Source organism: Eriocheir sinensis, chromosome 67, assembly GCF_024679095.1.
Source record: "Eriocheir sinensis breed Jianghai 21 chromosome 67, ASM2467909v1, whole genome shotgun sequence".
In the NCBI taxonomy this organism is placed as follows: Eukaryota; Metazoa; Arthropoda; class Malacostraca; order Decapoda; family Varunidae; genus Eriocheir; species Eriocheir sinensis.
In genome coordinates, this window is record NC_066575.1 from 2,682,982 (window position 1) to 2,704,845 (window position 21,864).

General features: G+C 47.0%; 2 protein-coding genes across 37 annotated transcripts; one reads left to right on the top strand and one right to left on the bottom strand.

Moving 5' to 3' along the window:
* Window positions 1-84: 84 nt before the first annotated feature.
* On the bottom strand, window positions 85-7,956 carry LOC126987928 (titin-like). Of its 35 annotated transcripts, none has more exons than XM_050845556.1 (5): window positions 6,939-7,956; window positions 1,187-1,798; window positions 1,037-1,066; window positions 947-1,006; window positions 85-916 (listed from the first exon to the last, which is right to left on the bottom strand). In XM_050845556.1, the coding sequence occupies exons 1-5, from the start codon at window positions 7,698-7,700 to the stop codon at window positions 212-214; spliced, it is 2,169 nt and encodes a 722-aa protein (XP_050701513.1). In that variant the 5' UTR covers window positions 7,701-7,956; the 3' UTR covers window positions 85-211. The 35 variants fall into 35 exon arrangements, with proteins under 35 accessions (XP_050701513.1, XP_050701511.1, XP_050701508.1 ...); XM_050845554.1 differs by having other exon boundaries at window positions 947-976; window positions 1,037-1,096; XM_050845551.1 differs by having other exon boundaries at window positions 947-976; window positions 1,037-1,096; window positions 1,157-1,798.
* A 4,326-nt stretch (window positions 7,957-12,282) lies between these two features.
* LOC126987929 (craniofacial development protein 1-like) lies at window positions 12,283-20,873 on the top strand. Of its 2 annotated transcripts, XM_050845565.1 has the most exons (8): window positions 12,283-12,301; window positions 12,412-12,537; window positions 14,276-14,494; window positions 14,856-14,975; window positions 15,475-15,580; window positions 16,382-16,488; window positions 17,165-17,333; window positions 17,962-20,873. In XM_050845565.1, exons 2-8 carry the CDS (start codon window positions 12,480-12,482, stop codon window positions 18,053-18,055), a joined length of 873 nt encoding a protein of 290 aa, XP_050701522.1. In that variant the 5' UTR covers window positions 12,283-12,301; window positions 12,412-12,479; the 3' UTR covers window positions 18,056-20,873. The 2 variants fall into 2 exon arrangements, with proteins under 2 accessions (XP_050701522.1, XP_050701521.1); XM_050845564.1 differs by lacking the exon at window positions 12,283-12,301 and having other exon boundaries at window positions 12,317-12,537.
* Window positions 20,874-21,864: the final 991 nt, after the last annotated feature.

Consider the following 21,864-nt stretch of genomic DNA (forward strand, 5'->3'; position numbering starts at 1 on the left):
GAAGTCGTTAAGTAGATGTTAGTGTCGTTATTAAAAGTAAAGATATGATGAGAATACCAATAAGATTAAGACGTTACTGAATGATCAGATATTAAGTAAGAAACAGTTAAGTAAGTAATCCCTGTGAAAACCCCGAAACATTCCCCGCTTGTCGCCACAACACTGTGTGGGCACTGACGCAGCGGCAACACGCGACACTGGCGTCAACACCTTAGCAACCCTTGGCCGGGGAAGCCCCTGACGCCGAAGCCGCTCCTTGGTGTCGCCGCCGCCTGCGGGCCCTCAGGAGCTGTCGCTGCCGCTCGATCGCTGCCAGGCGGTTCTTGATCTTGGCCTGGACGGCGCGCACCTCGGCGGGCGGCCCCGTGATGGTGACGCTGCGGGACTCCATGTCGATGGCGGGCGGCACGGACACCCTCACGCCGGGGTGCTGCTGCTGCAGCTTCAGGAGCTCCTCGCCCCCGGGCCCCACCACGAGGCGCCGCCTGTTGGGCGCCACGTCCAGCACCGCCGTGGCCACGGCCTGCTGGCGGAGCCGTGCAGCCTCGCGTAGCTGAGCCTCGATTTCCTGGAGGCGCGCGGCGACTTCCTGCGATGCGGCGACCGCCTGGCTCTTGGGTCCCCTGAAGGTTACGTGGGCGTCGGCGTCCTTCGGCAGCGGCACCGCCACGTGCACGCCGGGGTAGTCCCGCCGCAGCTGCCGGACCGTGTCCCCGCGCGGGCCGATGACGTGCCTGCGTCTGGCCGGCGGCACCGGCAGCCGCACCGTCACCACGTCCTCCTGCCAGGACTGCCGCACGCTGTGGAGGGGCGGGCTGGGCGGGGCTGCCTTGGGCTGGGCCGGGGCGGGGTTCTTTTTCCTCCTGGTGACTTTCTCCGTAACATTCTTCACCACAGATTTGGCCTTTTCCATGACCTCAGGCTTTGGCACCGCCTTTTCCATGACCTCAGGCTTTGGCACCGCCTTCTTCTTGACCTCAGGCTTTGGCACCGCCTTTTCCATGACCTCAGGCTTTGGCATCGCCTTCTTCTTGACCTCAGGCTTTGGCACCGCCTTTTCCATGACCTCAGGCTTTGGCACCGCCTTTTCCATGACCTCAGGCTTTGGCACCGCCTTTCCCTTGGCTTCATCCTTTGGCGCCTCCTTCTTCTTGACCTCAGGCTTTGGCACCGCCTTCTTCTTGACCTCAGGCTTTGGCACCGCCTTCTTCTTGACCTCAGGCTTTGGCACCGCCTTTTCCATGACCTCAGGCTTTGGCATCGCCTTCTTCTTGACCTCAGGCTTTGGCACCGCCTTTCCCCTGGCTTCATCCTTTGGCGCCTCCTTCTTCTTGACCTCAGGCTTTGGCACAGCCTTTCCCTTGGCTTCAGCCTTTGGCGCCTTCTCCTCCTTGACCTCAGTCTTGGCATCCGTCTTGTGATCGTCTTTGACTTGTGCGTCACCAGATGCCTTCAGCACATCGGCGGGGCCAAGGTTCTTGCGCTTCCTTTTCCTTTTCTTTTTCTTCTCTTCCTTCCCCTCGGAGGGCGCCGCCTCCGCCGCCAGCGTGCAGCTCAGCGTCTCCTGGCCCGCGAGACCCTCGGGGTCCTCGCTCACCACTTTGTTCTGCACAAAGTCGTCTGGAACTGACGACACTTCGGCCGCTTCCTCTGTTTTATCGGCGGCCTTGTTATCGGCATCGTCATCTGTACTTTCCACCTCTGTGTACACTGTGCCACCGCCTTCTTCCTCCACCTCCTCACACTCCACTGTCTCTGCAGTGGCCAACACATTCATATTCTCAGGATCTTTCACCACCTCAAACGCCACACAGTCCTCTACAGCGGATGATAAGACTGTAGGTGTAGTTGACTCTACAGTCACAGACTCATCGTCTGGTGGCGTGGCGCTGCTCTCCTCCTTCTTCACCATCAACTCTTCCACAACTGCTGTCGCTGTTGTCCAAGTTTCCTCCGTTACATCCACATCGGCTGCCGGGGTTGCCCAATCTTCCACCACTGCCTCGCTGGCATCGGCTTCAGGGGCGTCCACAAAACAGTCCTCGCTTGGGCTTCCCTGATGCCCATTAACCCCCTTCACTGAGCGGCGGACGAGGCGACGCGCGGCCACTAGGCCCAGAGGCACCACCAGCGCCAGGATGACGCCCCAGCACAGGCGGGCCCCGAAAGCCTCGTGGTCGTGTTCGGCCTCGACCACCCGCTCCTCCAGGCAGGCAAGGAGCCGCCCTGCCTGGCGGGGCTGCAGCAGCAGCCGCCACCAGCAGGCCGACGCCTCGCCCGGCACCAGCCCGCAGGCCTCCAGGGGGTCCAGAGGGGGACTGGGGCGCAGGGGGCCGAGCCACCCTTGGCGGGCCAGCACCTCCCGCGCCCGCCACACGTTGGTGGCGTGGAGGCCCTTGTCCTCCCACGCCTGCACCGCCTCGCACACCCGCGAGGCGGTGGTCGCGGCCTTCCACGCCGCGCCGCCGAGCAGGGCACCAAGGCCCAGCACGGCGCCCATGAGAGTGGCCTTCAGGACGGCCTGTTTGACGGTCTTCTTGAATACGGTGTAGAGTTCCATTTCAATCTGAAGATGTGTATTTCAAAGGTAACCTTTGAATTGTAAAAGTACGGAAAGACGCTGCAAGGACCTTAGCGGAGAAAGGGGATGGTAACTTTGAGAGGGTTGGGGAACACACACACACACACACACACACACACACGCACACACACATATGCGCGCGCGCACACACACACACACACACACACACACACACACACACACACACACACACACACACACACACACACACACACACACACACACACACACACACACACACACACACACACACACACACCCACACACACACACACACACACACACACACACACACACACACACACACACACACACACACACACACACACACACACACACACACACACACACACACACACACACACACACACACACACACACACACACACACACACACACACACACACACACACACACACACACACACACACACACACACACACACACACACACACACACACACACACACACACACACACACACACACACACACACACACACACACACACACACACACACACACACACACACACACACACACACACACACACACACACACACACACACACACACACACACACACACACACACACACACACACACACACACACACACACACACACACACACACACACACACACACACACACACACACACACACACACACACACACACACACACACACACACACACACACACACACACACACACACACACACACACACACACACACACACACACACACACACACACACACACACACACACACACACACACACACACACACACACACACACACAGTCCGTCACCTTGATTAACCGAAAGGTTCATCGTTACAAACGTTTATTGTTCCAAACGTTTTGATTCGGATGCGATCGATTTGTGTATACAGCCGTTGTGTGTGTGTGTGTGTGTGTGTGTGTGTGTGTGTTCCACCGAGGCACCATGGCCAACATGTAGCATGCGACATGACTGGCTTTCAACAAGAATATTGAATGCGGCTTTCAACAAGGAGACATGTTGCCTGCAACAAGGCAACACCGTTGATGCTTGTTGCATGCTACATGCTGTGTTGAATGTTGAATGCAACAAAACCTTTTCCACCAACTCAACAAAAACTAAGCCAGTTGTCAACACGATGTCTCAGCAGACGGCTACTGCTGCTTCATATCTATAGTAGTGCTGTGTAATGCTCGCAAAAAAAAAAAAAAAAAACGATGGTGGAAGAGAACTTTTTATGGGCAGTAACATTGCTCAAAATGATTTATTGAAAAATTACTGTCCGATGACCAATCACTTTTCAAAACTTTTCACGGATGAGTGTGGAAGATTTCAGTTACCTTCTCGACAAAGTGAGTCCCAGGATTAGGAAGAGTGACACAAATCACCGGGAAGCCGTACCACCTAAAATCAGACTTTTGGTGACTGCGTTTCCCAGCTACTGGAAAAAGCTTTACCTATGTCTCTCGTGTACCTCTTCAGGATTTCTGAGACGACTATTTCAAGGACTGTGCTTGGTTATTCTTGTAGTCTTTTCAGCGCATATCCCACAGGACAGTATGCTTCCTGTAGTTTTCTATACATTCCACGTTTTTCACTAGGGGCCAATTCATATATATCATACAACAACTTCACCGATGCTCAGAGGCAGGAATCGGAGTCGTTGGTGCTTCGTGCCAGTGTGCAACAACAGAGACAGAAACACCCCAGCTAAAATATTCTTGTTTGTGCCACACTGTAACGCGAACACAAGGAGGAGTTGCCAGGTGGCTCGCTGCTCGACGCCAGTTTCCGATGACTGACTAGGTTAGGTGACGGTATGATATAAATTATTTAGATCTTGTCCGTTGGTAGGCACAGGCAAGCGAGCCACTGCGGGTCAAAGTGATCAGCGTGGGGAAGATTCTTCTGACGGAGCAAAGTGGCATCTCCTGCTGCAGGTCGCACACACGGGACAGCATGGCCACACGACACGACAGTTTCAACCTTGTATTGAGTTTAACAGGACAACCAGATCTCAAAAAGGACAGACTGTTTTTAATTAAAAGGACAGACCTGGCAACTCTCGCAGAGTGAGATGAGGAGGTAAACATAAGAACGTAAGGAGTCTGCAAGAGGCCGGTTGGCCTATACAAGGCAGTTCCTGTACACTCAACCCCACCCTACCTCACCATCCATGGCTTTATCTAACCTCTTCTTGAATGTATCTATTTTTTTCCTGGGGTTTCGTGGGCCGGAGTGCAATGTTAATGCCTAGCAGGGTGGCCAGCCGGACGCCAGGCCTTCACGGGCCGGATATGCATTAATCTCTCCATCACTCTTTGCTCTCTCTCTCTCTCTCTCTCTCTCTCTCTCTCTCCTCTTCAGTCTATGAAACATCCAAATTTCACCATGTGTCTGTGATCACTATAATATACTATTCTGATACACACGCTTTTCTCCTCAGTGAATCCACCTTATTTCCGAGACTCCTGCTGCTGGTATAGTTAGTGTATTGCAGTATAAGAGGAATAGTTCAGATCCATGAGGAAAGAAGTCGTTAAGTAGATGTTAGTGTCGTTATTAAAAGTAAAGATATGATGAGAATACCAATAAGATTAAGACGTTACTGAATGATCAGATATTAAGTAAGAAACAGTTAAGTAAGTAATCCCTGTGAAAACCCCGAAACATTCCCCGCTTGTCGCCACAACACTGTGTGGGCACTGACGCAGCTGTAACACGCGACACTGGCGTCAACACCTTAGCAACCCTTGGCCGGGGAAGCCCCTGACGCCGAAGCCGCACCTTGGTGTCGCCGCCGCCTGCGGGCCCTCAGGAGCTGCCGCTGCCGCTCGATCGCTGCCAGGCGGTTCTTGATCTTGGCCTGGACGGCGCGCACCTCGGCGGGCGGCCCCGTGATGGTGATGCTGCGGGACTCCGTGTCGATGGCGGGCGGCACGGACACCCTCACGCCGGGGTGCTGCTGCTGCAGCTTCAGGAGCTCCTCGCCCCCGGGGCCCACCACGAGGCGCCGCCTGTTGGGCGCCACGTCCAGCACCGCCGTGGCCACGGCCTGCTGGCGGAGCCGTGCAGCCTCGCGTAGCTGAGCCTCGATTTCCTGGAGGCGCGCGGCGACTTCCTGCGATGCGGCGACCGCCTGGCTCTTGGGGCCCCTGAAGGTTACGTGGGCGTCGGCGTCCTTCGGCAGCGGCACCGCCACGTGCACGCCGGGGTAGTCCCGCCGCAGCTGCCGGACCGTGTCCCCGCGCGGGCCGATGACGTGCCTGCGTCTGGCCGGCGGCACCGGCAGCCGCACCGTCACCACGTCCTCCTGCCAGGACTGCCGCACGCTGTGGAGGGGCGGGCTGGGCGGGGCTGCCTTGGGCTGGGCCGGGGCGGGCTTCTTTTTCTTCCTGGTGTCTTTCTCCGTAACATTCTTCACCACAGATTTGGCCTTTTCCGTGACCTCAGGCTTTGGCACCGCCTTCTTCTTGGCCTCAGGCTTTGGCACCGCCTTCTTCTTGACCTCAGGCTTTGGCACCGCCTTCTTCTTGGCCTCAGGCTTTGGCACCGCCTTCTTCTTGGCCTCAGGCTTTGGCACCGCCTTCTTCTTGGCCTCAGGCTTTGGCACCGCCTTTCCCTTGGCTTCATCCTTTGGCGCCTCCTTCTTCTTGGCCTCAGGCTTTGGCACCGCCTTCTTCTTGGCCTCAGGCTTTGGCACCGCCTTTCCCTTGGCTTCATCCTTTGGCGCCGCCTTCTTCTTGACCTCAGGCTTTGGCACCGCCTTTCCCTTGGCTTCATCCTTTGGCGCCTCCTTCTTCTTGACCTCAGGCTTTGGTGCCTCCTTCTTCTTGGCCTCAGGCTTTGGCACCGCCTTTCCCTTGGCTTCATCCTTTGGCGCCGCCTTCTTCTTGGCCTCAGGCTTTGGCACCGCCTTTCCCTTGGCTTCAGCCTTTGGCGCCTTCTCCTCCTTGACCTCAGTCTTGGCATCCGTCTTGTGATCGTCTTTGACTTGTGCGTCACCAGATGCCTTCAGCACATCGGCGGGGCCAAGGTTCTTGCGCTTCCTCCTCCTTTTCTTTTTCTTCTCTTCCTTCCCCTCGGAGGGCGCCGCCTCCGCCGCCAGCGTGCAGCTCAGCGTCTCCTGGCCCGCGAGACCCTCGGGGTCCTCGCTCACCACTTTGTTCTGCACAAAGTCGTCTGGAACTGACGACACTTCGGCCGCTTCCTCTGTTTTATCGGCGGCCTTGTTATCGGCATCGTCATCTGTACTTTCCACCTCTGTGTACACTGTGCCACCGCCTTCCTCCACCTCCTCACACTCCACAGTCTCTGCAGTGGCCAACACATTCATATTCTCAGGATCTTTCACCACCTCAGACGCCATACAGTCCTCTACAGCGGATGATAAGACTGTAGGTGTAGTTGACTCTACAGTCACAGACTCATCGTCTGGTGGCGTGGCGCTGCTCTCCTCCTTCTTCACCATCAACTCTTCCACAACTGCTGTCGCTGTTGTCCAAGTTTCCTCCGTTACATCCACATCGGCTGCCGGGGTTGCCCAGTCTTCCACCACTGCCTCGCTGGCATCGGCTTCAGGGGCGTCCACAAAACAGTCCTCGCTTGGGCTTCCCTGATGCCCATTAACCCCCTTCACTGAGCGGCGGACGAGGCGACGCGCGGCCATGAGGCCCAGAGGCACCACCAGCGCCAGGATGACGCCCCAGCACAGGCGGGCCCCGAAAGCCTCGTGGTCGGCCTCGGCCTCGACCACCCGCTCCTCCAGGCAGGCAAGGAGCCGCCCTGCCTGGCGGGGCTGCAGCAGCAGCCGCCACCAGCAGGCCGACGCCTCGCCCGGCACCAGCCCGCAGGCCTCCAGGGGGTCCAGAGGGGGACTGGGGCGCAGGGGGCCGAGCCACCCTTGGCGGGCCAGCACCTCCCGCGCCCGCCACACGTTGGTGGCGTGGAGGCCCTTGTCCTCCCACGCCTGCACCGCCTCGCACACCCGCGAGGCGGTGGTCGCGGCCTTCCACGCCGCGCCGCCGAGCAGGGCACCAAGGCCCAGCACGGCGCCCATGAGAGTGGCCTTCAGGACGGCCTGTTTGACGGTCTTCTTGAATACGGTGTAGAGTTTCATTTCAATCTGATGATGTGTATTTCAAAGTTAACCTTTGAATTGTAAAAGTACGGAGAGACGCTGCAAGGACCTTAGTGGAGAAAGGGGATGGTAACTTTGAGGGGGTTGGGGAACACACACACACACACACACACACACACACACACACACACACACACACACACACACACACACACACACACACACACACACACACACACACACACACACACACACACACACACACACACACACACACACACACACACACACACACACACACACACACACACACACACACACACACACACACACACACACACACACACACACACACACACACACACACACACACACACACACACACACACACACACACACACACACACACACACACACACACACACACACACACACACACACACACACACACACACACACACACACACACACACACACACACACACACACACACACACACACACACACACACACACACACACACACACACACACACACACACACACACACACACACACACACACACACACACACACACACACACACACACACACACACACACACACACACATTGACACACACACACACACACACACACACACACACACACACACACACACATTGACACACACACACACACACACACACACACACACACACACATTGACACACACACACACACACACACACACACACACACACACACACACACACACACACACACACACACACACACACACACACACACACACACACACACACAGTCCGTCACCTTGATTAACTGAAAGGTTCATCGTTACAAACGTTTATTGTTCCAAACGTTTTGATTCGGATGCGATCGATTTGTGTATACAGCCGTTGTGTGTGTGTGTGTGTGTGTGTGTGTCTGTGTGTGTGTGTTCCACCGAGGCACCATGGCCAACATGTAGCATGCGACATGACTGGCTTTCAACAAGAATATTAAATGCGGCTTTCAACAAGGAGACATGTTGCCTGCAACAAGGCAACACCGTTGATGCTTGTTGCATGCTACATGCTGTGTTGAATGTTGAATGCAACAAAACCTTTTCCATCAACTCAACAAAAACTAAGCCAGTTGTCAACACGATGTCTCAGCAGACGGCAACTGCTGCTTCATATCTATAGTAGTGCTGTGTAATGCTCGCAAAAAAAAAAAAAAAAAAAAAAAACGATGGTGGAAGAGAACTTTTTATGGGCAGTAACACTGCTCAAAATGATTTTATTGAAAAATTACTGTCCGATGACCAATCACTTTTCAAAAACTTTTCACGGATGAGTGTGGAAGATTTCAGTTACCTTCTCGACAAAGTGAGTCCCAGGATTAGGAAGAGTGACACAAATCACCGGGAAGCCGTACCACCTAAAATCAGACTTTTGGTGACATTGCGTTTCCCAGCTACTGGAAAAAGCTTTACCTACATCTCTCGTGCACCTCTTCAGGATTTCTGAGACGACTATTTCAAGGACTGTGCTTGGTTATTCTTGTAGTCTTTTAAGCGCATATCCCACAGGACAGTACATGCTTCCTGTAGTTTTCTATACATTCCACGTTTTTCACTAGGGGACAATTAATTTTGTTGTTTTCAACAAGGTTTGTTTCCCGTGACTGGTAGGAAGGCGCTCAACACTAGGCAACAAGCTAAAACTTGTCGCATGCGGCAGGCAACACGGCAACATGTTGCCACCTGTCGCATGCCACACTGTTGCATGCTACATGTTGCCTTCTGTTGAACTGGTGGAAACGCACTTGGTTTATTCGACAATGTAGCATGCCACATGTTGCCAAAATGTTGCCTCGGTGGAATCGCGCCTATTTTTAAGGCAACAACTATTTCCTCGGCGATTTACAAGATAAAGCACCTCGCGCCATTCCTTCAGTTCTTGTCATTACGGAAGAAAATGATACATCCAACAAGGGAAAGACGTCGCAAGTAGATGATAATTTAGCTGTTTGCTGGTGATAAGAGAGCCATTCAGACAGATCAATAAATAACTCTTGACCAGCAGTATATTAGAATGGTATTATGTATGTAAACATTTATTGAGGCAAACGTTTCTTTTCAAAAGGTGAATTTTTGAACACTGCAGAGAAGTGATTAAGTACAACTTGTGATATATCACGAGAAGGAAAAATGATCACAGGAATTTGAGAGCATACAGACGGAGGTCACATCCAGTTCAATGCAATTTCACGATTATTTTTTTTTTTTTAGATATACCAAATGTTAAAACAGATGATCGCAGGAGAACGGTTTGTCATTTTCTTTTTATAATCAGACGAAGAAATGCTCCGAGCAGGCAAAGGAAGATAAATGCTTATGCTAAACCAAAACTAATATAAACAAACAAGGAAACTTAAAAGACGGGAAATAATACAATTTAGCAAGAAATAATAAAAAAATCGCAGCCTCGACCTTTTCACGTCGGCCATTTTCCAGTCTGTCACTCTTTGTCCGTCTGTTGCTCTCTTCTGCTCATGTGTCCTGATCATTGTTATTTCTTGATTATCATTTGTCTTTTATATGGCATTTACTTTTATCTAATATCTTATCAAATTTTCAGTATTTCTTATCACTTATAGCAAGGGGGCGGGGTGGGGGGGTCAACGTTTCGGAAATGAGGGCCCGAGATGAGTCTTTCTGAAGCATGCCGCGGCCCGAGTGAAAAACGAGAACCCAAAAGTAAAAAAGTGAAAATGAAAAACATCCAGATCAGCGAGACAGTTGGTGCTGCTTGCCATGAAGAGGTGTTTCAGTGTCCGCCTCGGTGGATGGGCAGGCAACAGAATAATGCCACTGAGGTGGAGGCCTGAGAGTTGGAAGCAAAGTCGAGACTTCGTCACTTCGGCCTAACCGAACTAAATAAACTTCCAGTCCAAGGCACCGCTGGCCAGGGACATTTTGACCCATATACGGTACGCTTAAGAGCTAGGGCGAATCCTGTAACTTTTGACAACATAGTATTAGACTTATTACCCATTATCCTTTGCAGGGGCCTGTCTCAGTAAAGAACTGTCGGGTAATTCACAGAGGTGTTATTCCCCTGTGGGTCACACTAGATTGTTCAGCCACAAGTAATCTGCTTATTGTTATTCCCCTTATAATATTTTAACACCAGCCTAACTCCTTGATGTACAAAAAAACGCACACAGCTTACCTGAAGAGACCAGCTTGAAGCAGGAGTGGCGATGGTGAATACCAATAATTTGTGTTGAAACTGTAAATTGTCCATAATTGTTTACAGCTGGTGGCCGCCAATGTCCGTGTCGTCTGCTGCACTGTGTACAGCCCGGAGGAAGGTGCACAGTACTTCGTGACGTCACGGCCAATGGCGGCTAATCTCTTCCGTTCTTGGGAAAATTATTATCTCTGCTGCATATTGTCAACTTGTGTTTCGCTGATAAATATATATACACTACGTGTTTGTAGACACGTGGCAGACTGTATTTCTTGTATCCTCCTAAAACCGAAAACACGTCCATTCAGATTTTCTTTTTTTACAGAATAGGCATTGACCTCCCCTGCTGGTAACTTGGCCTCACCATGGGCAGGGGATCATCATAACTGTGAGGCATGAACATCTAGACATCCCTCGGTAAGTAACATCAGACCCCTAACTGTCCTAAACATTGAAGTGCCTTTTAAATATCCCGCTCTCTCGGGCATTGCTACAAACTATTTTCTCTTATATCGTAATCACAGGGAATATCTGCTAAACATTTAGATTTTATAGGTCGTTGAGACAGAGCTCGTTTGGGAATAACAGTACGATGAGAATAATGAAATGAACCAAAGAGAAAGCAAAGAGCAGTTGACTGGCACCACTGCTCGGGGGCTGCAACGGTGCCAGATTAGCATACTCAGCACACCCTATTTTCCGAATTTTGGCTCATAGCTATCGCAAAAAAGCACCAACAATTAACGTCTTTTAACAGTAAACTTAACTGAATATCGCTGTGTGTGTGAGTACGACAGTTTTGGGCCTGAAACTGATAAAAACAATATGCTAAGTGCGCTAATCTGGCATACTGTCGGGCTAGGAACGTGTTGCGAGAAATACCTCCTCGCAGAAATAAGTCGCTCTGCTAACCACCGCGCATGCCTATTGGTCCTTCAGGAAAACATTAATTTGCCTGGATTTCTAATAATTTGTCTACTTGTGATCTTTGTGATGGTAGATATTGCCCGCAGGAAACTAACACACCACACCAATGGACCAAACAAACCAGAATTGGGCGAACATTAACACCGGGTAGATAGTTCTTCCTTAATATCTCCCCTGTTCGTTAATTATAAAGCTTCATATAGATTAAAATGTTGCTCTGATGTTTACGCCGTGTATTGCAGCCGAAGCAGGACAAGTAAACGATAGCAGTGAGTGAAACATGGATAGAAGTGAGCAAGCAAGAAGTAGAGAGAAAAAAGGAGAGAAAGAAGAAGAAGAAAGAAGAATGAAAGATGAAGAGTGAAAGAGGAAGAGAGAAAGAAGAAGAAAGGAGAAGAGTGAAAGAAGAAAGAAGAGTGCGAGTTATTTTACGGCTGCGAGTTAATTCCCACACTTGGCACCACTGGCGGCCACAGGTAAACAAGGTGACGCCAGGCGGGGACGCACAAAAAGGGCCTTATTATTTACACTTCCCTCCTCTGTGGACCTCAAAGTGTTAATTACCGTAAACCTAATCCACTATCAGGTCTTCCCGCGTGAGAGTGAGGGAGTGACGCCGTGAGAGCAGCCCAGGGGAGGAGAAAAGGAGGCGCCATGCTGCAGGAGGAGGAATACGACTCGGACACCTCGGATGAAGACTTCGTGCCCGAGGGTGAGGCTGGATGGTATTAGGGAAGGAGACGCAGAGAGGGTGAAGCAGTGGAGGAGTTACGGTTTATATGTTGACCCACCTTGCTTAGTGTTATGTTAGTGTGGGGTGGAGCGTTGTGTGTGGGGAGGTGTGCATTGTGGGGATGGGGATGGGCCAAAGATTACAACAAATGCGATATACGTAAAGTACTGAGAATTAGCCAGCAGGATAGAACACGCAGTAATGGATTTAACTTAGAAAAGTATAGATTTATGAGAGATATAGGCAATCATTGGTTTAGTTAATAGGGTGGTGGGGGAATGAAATAGACTCGGCAATCACATAGTTAGTGCAGGGACGATAGCTTGTTTTAAGAGGAGACTGGATAGCTACATGGACGAGGACGACAGGTGGCAGTGAGGTGAGGGTGCAGTAAGGAGATGGTACTGGAGCGTACGCCCGTACTGAAGGTAAAAGAGGATCAAGCCTCTTCCTGTAACCCCTGAAACTACACCTCACCCATCGTGAGTAGTGGGGGGATTCTGGAGCTGCCCTGCGTAGGCCACTCGGCCTCTTGCAGTCTCCCTGTGTTCTTATGTTCTTATGTTGGGCACGGGGTTCAGGGTGTGTTGTGTGCTGTCCTTAGGCTGAAAGAGTTATTATCTAGCATGATTTCGCTGCCCTGCCCCAGACTGCCCAGTGCCTGCTCCCTTTTGTCTATACTAACAATATTTACTGATTTTGAAAAAAAATTCAGAATTACACCTGACCAGAAGTACGCCCTGCCAATGACAAAATCCAATGGTTCAGTGTGAAGCATATCACGTATTTATTGTAAACAATCAAACTTAATTAGTTTTACGTATTCTTGATCTAAAAAATATTGTCAGGGAGGATATATTGACTAAATCTAACATAAATAACTTGACCTGTGCCCTGCTACCTAAATGGAATAAATGAAAATAAATTTGTCAATATATCCTCCCTGACAATATTTTGAGAAATCAGTATTTCACAGACGAGTGATTTGTGACGGGAAAGTAATACGACAGTGTGTTGTATGCGCACAAAAGTACTTCATTTAGCACCAAAGTGACCTTCACTGTGAGATGAGCATACTTCTGGAAAATACCCTAATTTTGTGACAGTGTTACTAATCTAGCAGTAGTAGGTTACTACTTTAGTGACCATTAGTTACTGTCCATGTCTTGATATGGTACTACCCTAGCAGTGAAAGGTTACAGTGACGTTACGAGGATGCAGTGGGGTAGGGTACAAGTTCGATGGTGGTCTGCATTGCCATCTTGATATTGGTGTAATTTCGGAGTTTTACAATTACCCGTATATACTTCATGACATAGTTTACTAATTTGGAGAAATAGGCTACTCTGGCCCTGAGGTTTTGTTAGGTATTTGGGATTTGATAGTTCAGAGTTGGTCTTAATCATACAGCCTTAATATTTTGGTTGAATGATGTATATAAAGTCCCCTAATAGAATACAAAATTGCAAGTGTTTATTTTCAATGTGCATTAGGGTCACAGGGAATGTGAGGGGGTGCAGAACAGCCCATTCTGGTAACCTAACCTAACTATTAGCCTCGGTCAGCACCCTGAAGTATATAATCCCCACATCTGAGAGCAGTCCTCACTTAGCCAATTTACATGGAGTGCCACAATGTACATTTCCAAATTCTTGTTTGTAATATGGCTTAGCAGGAGCAATGTTCAACTTTCCTTAAGTAAACCTTTGTGCCTCAGGTATAGTGGAGAGTGAGGACGATGCAGTGAGTGATGGAGATGATGATGAGGGCGATGATGCAGGAGAGGGAGACGATGAGACAACCACAAAGGGAAAGAAAAAGAAGCAGAGAAGAAAAGGCAAACAGAAGCAAACCTCAAATGATGTGAAAGAAGAGGAATCAGAAAAGGAGGAAACTAAAGAAGTGGATAAAAAGAAAGAAGAAAGTATCTGGGCTGGTAAGTTTGGTGGTTGTAGTGCTGCTGCTGTGTTTTGTAAATATTATCACGACTCATGTTATCCATTACAGTGGAGGATTTCACTCTTGTGGCATGTGATCTTTTGCTGAAGGAAACATTCTTACCCAATGCATGCAAACTTCTTCATAATCCTGTTGTTTCACATTTGTAAAGATAGAGATTCAGAGTAATGAAATGAATGCCAGTGGCTTTTTTTTCATGTATGGGTGGATGTAATTGAATATAAATAACAAAATACATTCCTTCTCCCATATTTCTCACCTCTAGTCCCATCAGCACAGTATTATACCATTCATATAAAGGAAGCCATAGAAGGTAAAGAGTTCATGTTCCATTACAGACTTCCTGGCAGATGTTGAGGACAAGCCCAGCCCTCCCCCCAAGCCCAAGGCCTCCAGCTGGGGAGCTTTGCTGGGGAACAAAAAGTCCAGCACCAGCAGCAGCACAACATCCACAGCTGGTTAGTCATCATTGTAAATTTGTTGCCAACACCAAAGAGCATACCTGTCAAGTTACTGTGGTGTCTTGCCATAAGATATTGCATTAGAGACCATAAGTTTGTGTATAAAAAGCATAAGACTTGACAGGTATGGTTCCGACGGACTCAAGCAGGGTGCTGATGGGGTTCCGACTGAGTACTGCCGCCACTTAGCCACGTCAAGCAGGACTGTTCGTGCAACATTTTTGGTGTCGGACGCCTGTCTGACGCAAGCAGACCCCTGACTCACCCCAACTTTAGTCAGTGTGAGTCAGGGGTCCAGTACCGTGGGGACACGTTCGGGACAAAGACGGCATGAGACATGGTGTTGTCAGCCACGATTGATCCCATTTTCAAAATTTTCTAAGTTAGGACTGAACGGGACACTGTCGGCTATGTGCAAACCCAGCCTTATCCAACTGGTAACTGTCCCCTGTTTTGGCATACTCATCAGTGTTTTGTCTTTTCTATCCCTCCTCAGCCAAGCCTCAGCCTGCACCCAAGAAGGAGGAGAAGAAGGAGACCAGCAATAAGCAAGAGACTGTCAAGATCACACAAGTGTTTGAGTTTGCCGGGGAGGAAGTGAGGTGAGTAGGTAAAGTAGACTGGCAGTGAAGTTAGGAATCTGCATAGCATTGTTACTGGCTTATGAAATGATTTTTTGAGAACAAAATAACACTGGAATATCTTTTACATAAAGTTAGCTATGTATCATACCTTTTGGGGAAGGGAAGAGTTGCCAGATATCATTTTGTTTCTATTCTCCTCCAGTACTCTTGGGCCTGTGTAAATCGTACCTGTGTGATAAGAAAAACTGCTTTAGTAAAAAAGTTAAAGAGTGCAAGGATCCTGTACTTAATTGACCAGTTAATTTGCCTGAAACACTTCAATAGGCAGTGTTCTGCTTTATAAATAGGAGATAGAGGAATCATGAGAACTTTAAAAAAAAAAATTCTCAGTCACAGAAACTAATAGAAAATAAGTTATATTTTCTTGGGTATTTATTTAGTAAAAGATGTAGGTCATTATTTATTTATTTATTTATTTATTCAAGACAAGGCAGCCCCCCCCAAAAAGTGCACATTTGCTGCTCCTATAAAGTGAACAGACGATATTCTCAAACAGTGATCAAATTTAGTTTCAGAGAAGCCTTGAGACTCACACTCATAAAAAAGTTACAGTCATAGGAAGTTGGAAATAAAGTAGAAGAAAAGCTGCTCCAAAGTTTTCCAGGTGAAGGAATGAAAGAGTGAGGATACTGGTTAACTCTTGTAATTTTATGTTGGACAGCCTAGGGTTGGGTTGAGCTTGGGCAGGAAGTTTTTTGAGCAGCGGGGGATAATTTTAATGACGGTAACAACTAAAGCCTCATTCGTTCATGTTTGCAGGGTGGAAAAAGAAGTTGACGCTAATTCTGCCGAGGCTCAGGCGGCCAAGTGCAGTGCAGCTCTTGCATCATCAGACAGCAAAGGCACTCCGGGCAAGGCACCTCCTGGTACGTGACATCACTCATTGTTCATGCCCCCCCCCCCTTACCCACCCACCCACCCACCGTCTCCCTTTTTTTTATCAGAAACAGCAGCTCAAGGGCAAAAATATGAAAAAGCCCACTAGTCACTACTGTAAAGAAATAATGAACAAAATAACCAAGATGAGAGATCAATGTTGGATGCTTTGTCATGTCTGTGTCCCACCAGTAAGATGTCCCACAAGCCTCTCCTTCCCCTAATTCTTGTGGTTGTTCTCAGTACCTCCACCATGTTATTGATGAAGTGTGACTTATCTCTTTAATATTACATCTTCAGTATGGGAGGCATTGGAAGGCATTTACTTGAAGAGATCAGGCTCTTTTAGCAAGGATGTGAGTGCTTTTGTGTGAGTGAAGGAGGAGCTGAATGAGAGTTTTGATGTCTGTGTGTGTTTGAGACAGGGAAGTGTATGTAGATATATAGATACCTATAGATGTATATAGATTTATTGTTATATGAAGGAAAGGCAGTGTGATACATTTTCTTTACATTATAGTGCACCTTTCATATGTAATAATCTGTATATTTATAGATTACTAAATGATGGATGAGGCAGTATCATTGTTTTCTTTACATGGTACACTATTAGTAATACTGTAAAGAGCGTTTATTGAGTGCCTAAGACCTGGTCCCTGTCTGCAGGTGTAGGAGGCATTAAGCGTCCCGGGGGTCTCTCGGGGCTGGTGGGATTCCTGGACAACAAGAAGCAGAAGCTCACCACCTTAGAGAAGACCAAGCTGGACTGGAATGCCTTCAAGTCTGAGGAAGGCATCGATGAGGAACTTGAGAAGCATAAAAAGAGCAAACATGGGTAAGTACTAACGACAAAGAGAAGCTGAAATTTAACCCGGTAGCAGCGGGGATCATGTTTCTTAATGGTCCCTCCAAGTGAGAAAAATGAGAAAAAATCACCCCTCACACAAACCATTTCATAACATATATCAAAGCATTTGTGATCAGATTATGTATCGTCTATTTTTTGGGGTTTATATCACTGCACAAATTTGGCCCGTCGCTGCTACCGGGTTAAAGTTTGAGTAGCAGTTGAATGACAATGAATTTTTTATTCCTTATCATGTGAAAAAAACTGTAGATTGACTTTATTATTCTCTACATTATGATATCGCTTTATTGCTATTTATGATTTCAACATTTTTATATACAATGTCAATAGTTTACGCATTTCGATGTTTGACGTTTACTTTTGTTAGATTATGTGAATCCTTCTCTTACAGTTTTTTCCATCACATGAACCATGTAGATTAAAGTTTAGATCCTCAATGTATCTATGTTTTTTTTTTTTTTTTTTTTTTTTATAATACTGTCTCCTTATGTATTTAAGAAGTGAATGAAGGTTTAGAAGTTAAAGACTTGTAATATTTTTTTCATTTCCGTAAATATTTTGTCTCGGGTACTTACAAGCCTTGCCCTTCACACAGGTACCTGGACAAACAGGACTTCTTGGAGCGAGCTGACCTGCGGCAGTTTGAGATTGAGAGGTCCATGAGGATGAGCAAGCGGTCCAACAGATGAAAGTCACACAGCAAACTCCTCAGTATTGATGATATTGTTAGGGCTAAGTGTAACTTTACCCCAATGTCCATCACTCAGTCAGTCAGTATATTTTGCTTAGACAATTTTATTTTCTTAGCCACTCATATTTTGACATAGATCTTATTTCCTGCACATTGTCTTAGGGCCATGACTAATGTTCACAAATTCCATGTTTACCATGTCTTTCTGTCAGGCACAGTCTATTTTGGGATGCTCATTTTCAGTCTTTCAGTGCTCTTGTGGTGTCATTGCGAGGCGGCAGTGGTTCTCAGCCTGGGGTGCATTTTCCCCAAAGGGTTTGTGAGGGAAACCTTTGGGGTATGAGACTGTTCCCAAAATACTGGCATCTTCAAGTAAAAGTACAAAACCTTCTTGTATAAAGCATCTGAGACTGATTTATTAAGTTGCCTGAATAGACTTCCACTTCACTCCATTTACAAAGGCTACTTTTACTTAACAAAGTTTAAGATAATGGAAAATATTGTTTGCCTCATAGTCTGGGTGAGGAAGCACATCACCACTTCGGGGACCCATAGTAAGACAAAGGTTGAGGACCACCGCTGTGAGGAGTGGCTGGTGCTGGGGTGGGGGTGGGGGGGGGGGTCTGGTCTGGTCTCCTGTGTTCACCCTGTTTGCTTTTTACAGATATTTAAGTTCTTAAGAGTAGTCATGTAAATTTGGAATGGAGATATAGGCTTTTTTTTTTAAGTTGACATATAATTGATGTGCATAAAAAGAAAGGAAGTGTAAACTGTGGATTTTTATTTTTTCATTTATTTATTTTTATTTTTTTTCTCTCTCTCTCCATATATCATATTCAGGCTTATTCATTTTGGACACTGATGGTTTCTTGTAGCCTGTGCTGGCATAGGCAGATTTTTTATAGCTACTTCTGTTGTCATTCCTCCTTTCCCCCTTCCTTTGTACTCCATGTGTCTGTAGGCAAAGTCAAGTTCATTGATGGCATGTGTACTATCATCAGCTGCCTATTGATAGCCCAAAACAGGATGACTGCTACAGGAGATGGCACTCACCACATTTATGTTAATCATTTTATCGCCAGTTTTCATAATTTGATTTCCAATGCCTCTGCAGTGAATGAGTCATTATTGTATTCTTTTAATCCAAGTTTAATTAATCCTCTTCAAAGCGAACATCTGTTTAAGTATACTTAACATAAGTAACTTTCCACACCATCATAATTTAATATTTTTACAGTTACAGTTCTCCATCAATTCATAATGTTTGTGTTGTTATTGCCATGTAGCTTTTGTTGGAGGTTTTAACTAACCTCACCCATGTGAATGACTTACTGCATGCTGCTGAAATATTCTGAGTGGTGTGTATGTGAGCCATGTCATGTGCTGCCCTAGACTGCCCTATTAACTGACAATCTGGCATGGAGGTCCACAAGTGAGAGTAGTACTGTCTTCATGACCAGAGTAAGATGCTGGTGTGTGGTGGAGTGTCCGGGTGTTTGTGGCGATGATGCTGTCTCCGTTATCATGATGTGAGGTTCCAGGGCATACCTTTGTGCATGGAGAGAAAACAGTGACAGATAGTTTTTTTACCTTCAAAGAAATGTTAAAGGTGGATGGTTATAACATTAGTATTTTGTGTATTTAAAGGTGTATTTGTTTGATCTTTTTCCAGTGTTTCTTAGTCTTTCGTGCAATGTTTTTAGTACAGTTTTTGAATAGGTTTGTTTGACTCCATACTCTGGCCACAAGAAATAAGGTGACTGATGATTATGATATTATTGTTTTTGTTATTATTACTATTGTTGTTACCGTCATAATATTTCAACAGCTGTTCTGATGTGAAGTTTACTGCCATTACTAAATACTGAAAAGAAATCCAGCATCATGACTATTTAATCTTTCTGTTCTTACCTTACAAGAGAAAAGGAAAGGAGATGACCCTGTAAACTACCAACATTGCATTCAAGGAAGCTTAGTACTATATAAGCAGCCGAGATAAGGCCACATGTTGCCATAATGTGAACTGTAACAAACTTTATACCACATTCCATAAGCTTGTGTGAGGGGAGAGGTGAAGGGGGTGAGGCCAGCAAGGCATATAACCAGTGCCCTGAGGTGTTTTCGAAGGAAGCAGCTAAAGGGCAAAAACAAAATAAACAAATAAGCCAACTAAGCATTGCTCCTATAAGAGAGTAGAATGGCCAAAAGAGGTCAGTTTTGAATGAAGAGGCTTTGTTCAAATAAGCGAATATGTTTATCCATTGCTGAGGGGAGAAGCAGAGAAGAGTCAAGCTGTGAACTCTTTATCTACACTTAACCTGGTAGCAGCGACGGGCCAAATTTGTGGGTTTACCGTGTAGCAGCGAAGGGCCAAATTTGTGCCATGATATAAACCCCCCAAAAATAGATGATACATAAACTGATCACAAACGCTTTGATATATATTATGAAATGGTTTGTGTGAGTGATGATTTTTTCTCATTTTTCTCGCTTGGAGGGACCATTAAGAAACATGATCCCTGCTGCTCCCGGGTTAAGGCAATGATGTTTTTCCGAGTGATGTTATGTGTAGAATCACCAGTTGACAGAAGTATCGGAGTTGGTTTACCATGCACAAAATTACCATATGGAAGACACGAGACTGATTGTGTTATGATGGCAAAATTTAAAATCGTATTTGGCTCGCATAAAGATAGTGTTTCGGCCGCCAAGATATTATGTTATGGAAGGTTGTTCTTGTGTGGCTCATAAGGATATTTTCCCTTAATTTAATGATATGTAATGAAAGTGTATTTTAATGTATAGTGAAATCTGGACACTGTTATTTTATTCCTTGCAACCAGACGTAAAGAATTATCCAGTGCAGTAACAGGACAATGTGGAGGTAGTAGCTGTAGTAGTAGTAGTAGTAGTAGTAGTAGCTGTAGTAGTAGTAGTAGTAGTAGTAGTAGTAGCTGTAGTAGTAGTAGTAGTAGTAGTAGTAGTAGTAGTAGTAGTAGTAGTAGTAGTAGTAGAGGGAATATTTAGCAGCACTATTGGAAAGCCCCACTATAGAAAGAATATCATAGAAATACCTCATGTCCTTCGTACCGTGGTGTGAGGATGTTCAAATTAGAGCAAGGAGGAGAAGTTAGACTGCATGAAATCACTAATGGGGTAGAGATACAAGAGGTATGGCCCCTTATTCACTCTGTAATACCAATGTAGAAGGATTACTTTTTGGTCACGTGAGAGCCTCCTGGAGAAAGGATCTGGGGCTGTGGAGTGGCAGACGTGGTAGCAATGAAAGACAGAGAAGAGAGAACAGAAAATGATGTATAGTTCTGCTCAAGAGATTTTAATGTGAGTCCAGAAACAATTCAGAACCATTTGAATGAACGGAAATGACATGATAAGCTGCGTAGCCCCATATGAGAACTTTTAAACATGCCGCGAAACAAGTAGCATCACACATTACATTCAAGATATTTTATTTTATTTATTTATTTATTTTTTTGGCATTTCGTTAGGGATATACCCCAAGGGAGGGACCACGGGAGCCCCCCCATTCAAGATATTGATTTATATAAAACAATAAAAACATTAAGAATAGGGACCAGTGAGATTTGCGAGGTTTGTAATATATATTTTAGGCCTGTAGTCTCCGGCAAGTCACGGCCTACCAGAGTTACTAGATTGTCGTACTCAGGCTGGTGTATATGGCAATTTCTGACCCAGAGCTGTAGCACTCACATAAAAAAACAATATTAAGTTATACTTATGATTAAAGTCGCTAATTGGTTATGTTTTGTTCGAATTAAAGGGATA

What these genes read in the sequence shown, in the direction of transcription:
- LOC126987929 (XM_050845565.1), top strand. Translation starts at nt 12,480, where the DNA reads ATGCTGCAGGAGGAGGAATACGACTCGGACACCTCGGATGAAGACTTC. An exon ending in AGAAGAAAGTATCTGGGCTG is followed by an intron (nt 14,495 to 14,855) that starts GTAAGTTTGGTG and finishes GTTCCATTACAG; the next exon opens with ACTTCCTGGCAGATGTTGAG. An exon ending in CAGCACAACATCCACAGCTG is followed by an intron (nt 14,976 to 15,474) that starts GTTAGTCATCAT and finishes ATCCCTCCTCAG; the next exon opens with CCAAGCCTCAGCCTGCACCC.
- LOC126987928 (XM_050845529.1), bottom strand. Translation starts at nt 7,700, where the DNA reads ATGAAACTCTACACCGTATTCAAGAAGACCGTCAAACAGGCCGTCCTG. An exon ending in AGGACTGTATGGCGTCTGAG is followed by an intron (nt 1,799 to 6,938) that starts GTGGTGAAAGAT and finishes GTGGCGTTTGAG; the next exon opens with GTGGTGAAAGATCCTGAGAA.